At 72.4% G+C, this 3,090-nt stretch overlaps 1 protein-coding gene across 1 annotated transcript in view; it reads left to right on the top strand.

Annotated features, from left to right (window-relative positions):
• Positions 1-121: 121 nt before the first annotated feature.
• The window catches only part of H696_00416 (hypothetical protein), a gene marked incomplete at both ends in the record, with an annotated part of 13,793 nt that continues 10,824 nt past the window's right edge, over positions 122-3,090 (top strand). The window contains one exon of the mRNA XM_009494266.1: positions 122-3,076. Within this exon, the coding sequence (XP_009492541.1) occupies positions 122-3,076 (2,955 nt within the window). The remainder of the gene's footprint in view (positions 3,077-3,090) is intronic.

The following is a 3,090-nucleotide window of genomic DNA, read 5'->3' on the forward strand; positions in this document are numbered from 1 at the left end:
GCCGTGGCCGCCCTTCTCCGACCCCCTGCCCTGGCCGACCGCCCGGCCTGTGCTCGTTCCCTGGCCTGACCTCGCTCTCCGCCCCCCCCCCCCCCTCCGCCCGCGCTCGGGTACGCTCGCGATGCGCAACCCCCACGTGCGCCTGCCACCCGCAGCCAAGGTCGTTGTCGCTACCGACAACAATGTGGCCCACCTCCTGGACCAGGTCCACATCTTGCCGATCTTCAACGACGGCCACGGCTGGCAGCTGACCGAGGACCTGGTCAGCGTCCTGCAGCCGGGCCAGCTGGACCCGACCCGTGTGAAGGAGGTCCTGAGCGCCATCGCGCCGAGCCTGACCCCGGGTGCACGGGGCCCGGCCGGCGCGGCGGCCCGGGTGTCCCTGCCCGGGGCCGACACCGTGGCCCCGGCGGTCAAGCAGATCCCGGCCACGGTGCAGAACATCCTGAGCATCGTGGTCAGCAGCGTGCAGAACGCCAGCTGGCCCGGTGCCTCCGGCGGCGGCAAGCCCGGCCCGGACCAGGCCCGGCTGGTCGGCGGCAGCATGCCGGTGGCCAACATCAGCGACCTGCTGAAGCTGGCCGAGCTCCTGCAGAGCCTGCCGGCCGAGGTGCAGCAGCTCCTGGCCAGCGAGCTGGCCAAGCTGCCGCTGAAGGCCGCCCACGCCGGGGCCTCGGCCGGCCCGGCCTCCGGCCGCGCCCGCATCGCCATCGCCGACTTGTCGGCCAACGAGGCGCTGCACGGCATCTCCAACCTGCTGGAGGACCTGCCTACCCCGATGTTGGATGTGATGCTGCCGTACCTGGAGGACGTCCGCCTGCCGGAGGCCGGCACCCACCTGCCGGAGCACCTGCTGCCGACCATCATCCAGTGCCTGGTGGGCACCGAGGTGGTGACCCCGGAGCTGATGGAGTCCGGCACGGTCGAGGCGGCGGCGGCCGACCAGCACGCCACCGCCGGCCAGGCCCGCACCTCGGCCCAGAATGTGGCCGATGCCATCCAGATCTACGCCCTGCTGAACCGCCTGGTGGAGGAGATCAAGGTCCCGGCCGGGCCGGATGCCGTGTCGTCCATCCTGCCGGAGCTGATCAAGATGGCCACCATGCGCCAGGTGCCCCTTGGCCAGCTGCTGGACCTGAGCGCGCCCTTCCTGCCGCCCATGCCAACCATCCGGCCGACCATCATGCCGACCGTGCTGCCGACCGTCCGGCCGACCGTGCTGCCGACCGTGCTGCCGACCGTCCGGCCGACCATCCGGCCGACCGTGCTGCCGACCATCCGGCCGACCATCCGGCCGACCATCATGCCGACCGTGCTGCCGCCCCTGCCGCCCCTGGTCAAGGACCCGGCGGATATCCTCCTCCCGCACCAGTATGTGTCGGAGTGGGTGCGCGATGCCGGCACCAAGGTCGGCCAGATCCTGGAGCGCATCCCCGGCAAGGAGGCCGTGCTGGATGCCATCAAGGACATGCCGATGGCCGAGGACGGATCCCTGGACACGGTCCTGGGCGATCCGCGCCCCTCGGCGGAGGCGGCCCAGCCGGCCCCCGGGCTGACCATCGCCATGACCTTCCCCAGCGGCCAGATTGGCATCCTGCCGATCCATGAGCTGATCGGCGGCGCGGACCGGCTGTCGACCATCATGCCGGCCGTGGTGACCCACGACAGCCTGAAGGAGATGGCCGAGGCTGTGGACCTGTCCGGCATGCTGGCCAACAACCGCCAGGCTCGCGGTCTGCTCGGCGGCGGCGGCGGCGGCCTGCTGAACAACGTCGTCGGCGGCGTGGTCCAGCTGCTGGACGGCGTGGTCGACACCGTGGACACTGTCCTCACCGGCGGCGGCAACACCAAGGGCGGCAACACCGGCGGCAGCACCGGTGGCGGCAACACCGGTGGCGGCTGCCCCACCAACAACTGCCCGACCATGGCCCCGCCGCCCACCTGCCATGACCGCTGCTCGTGCGGCGCCTGCGGCACGCACACCTGCCCGACCCCCACCCCGAAGCCCACCCCGATGCCGACCGAGCCGCCGATGTACTGCATCCCGGGCCACAACTGCCCCCCGGTGCCGACCCAGCATCCCACCCTGCCCGGTGACCCGGACTTCCCGGATCACTACTACCCGACGCCGCACCCGACGATGGCGCCCACGCCCAAGCCCACGCCCAAGCCCACGCCCAAGCCCACCGACCCGCCCTGCCAGCACCAGTGCTCCGGCTGCGGCCACTGCGGCAGCACCCCGCACCAATGCCCCACCCAGGCTCCGCCTCCCCCGCCCCCCAAGGGCGGCGGCGGTCTGCTGGACAATGTCGTCGGCGGCGTGGTTGACCTGCTGGACGGTGTGATCGACACCGTGGACGATGTCCTCACCGGCGGCGGCAACACCGGCGGCGGCAACACCGGCGGCGGCAACACCGGCGGCTGCCACACCGGCGGCTGCCACACCGGCGGCGATACCTGCCAGAACCGCTGCTCGTGCGGCGCCTGCGGCACCCACACCTGCCCGACCCCCGCGCCCACGCCCAAGCCCACGCCCAAGCCCACGCCCAAGCCCACGCCCAAGCCCACCCCCAAGCCGACCGTGGCCCCGTGCCAGGATAAGTGCTCGTGCGGCGCGTGCGGCAGCCACAACTGCCCTACCCAGGCCCCGACCATGCCTGCTTGCCATGACAAGTGCGCCGGGTGCGGCCACTGCGGCACTCACAGCTGCCCGACCCCGGCCCCGACGGCTGCCATGCCGGACCGCGATCCCGGCCTGCTGAACGACGTTGTCGGCGGCGTGGTCGACCTGCTCGATGGGGTGGTCGACACCGTGGACAATGTGCTGACCGGTGGTGGCAACACCGCCGGTGGCATTGTTGGCGGTGCCACTGGTGGTGGTACTGGCGCCGGCGCGCCCGGTCTGCTGAACGACACCGTCGGCGGTGTGGTCCAGCTGCTGGACGGTGTGGTCGACAACCTGGGCGGCGTCCTGACCGGCAACAAGCGCCGCGACGTGGCCCCGGGCGGCCTGCTGAACAATGTCGTCGGCGGCGTGGTCGAGCTGCTGGACGGCGTGGTCGAGACCGTCGACGATGTCCTCACCGGCGG

The sequence above is a fragment of the Fonticula alba genome (genome assembly GCF_000388065.1).
Source record: "Fonticula alba strain ATCC 38817 unplaced genomic scaffold supercont2.1, whole genome shotgun sequence".
NCBI lineage: Eukaryota > Rotosphaerida > Fonticulaceae > Fonticula > Fonticula alba.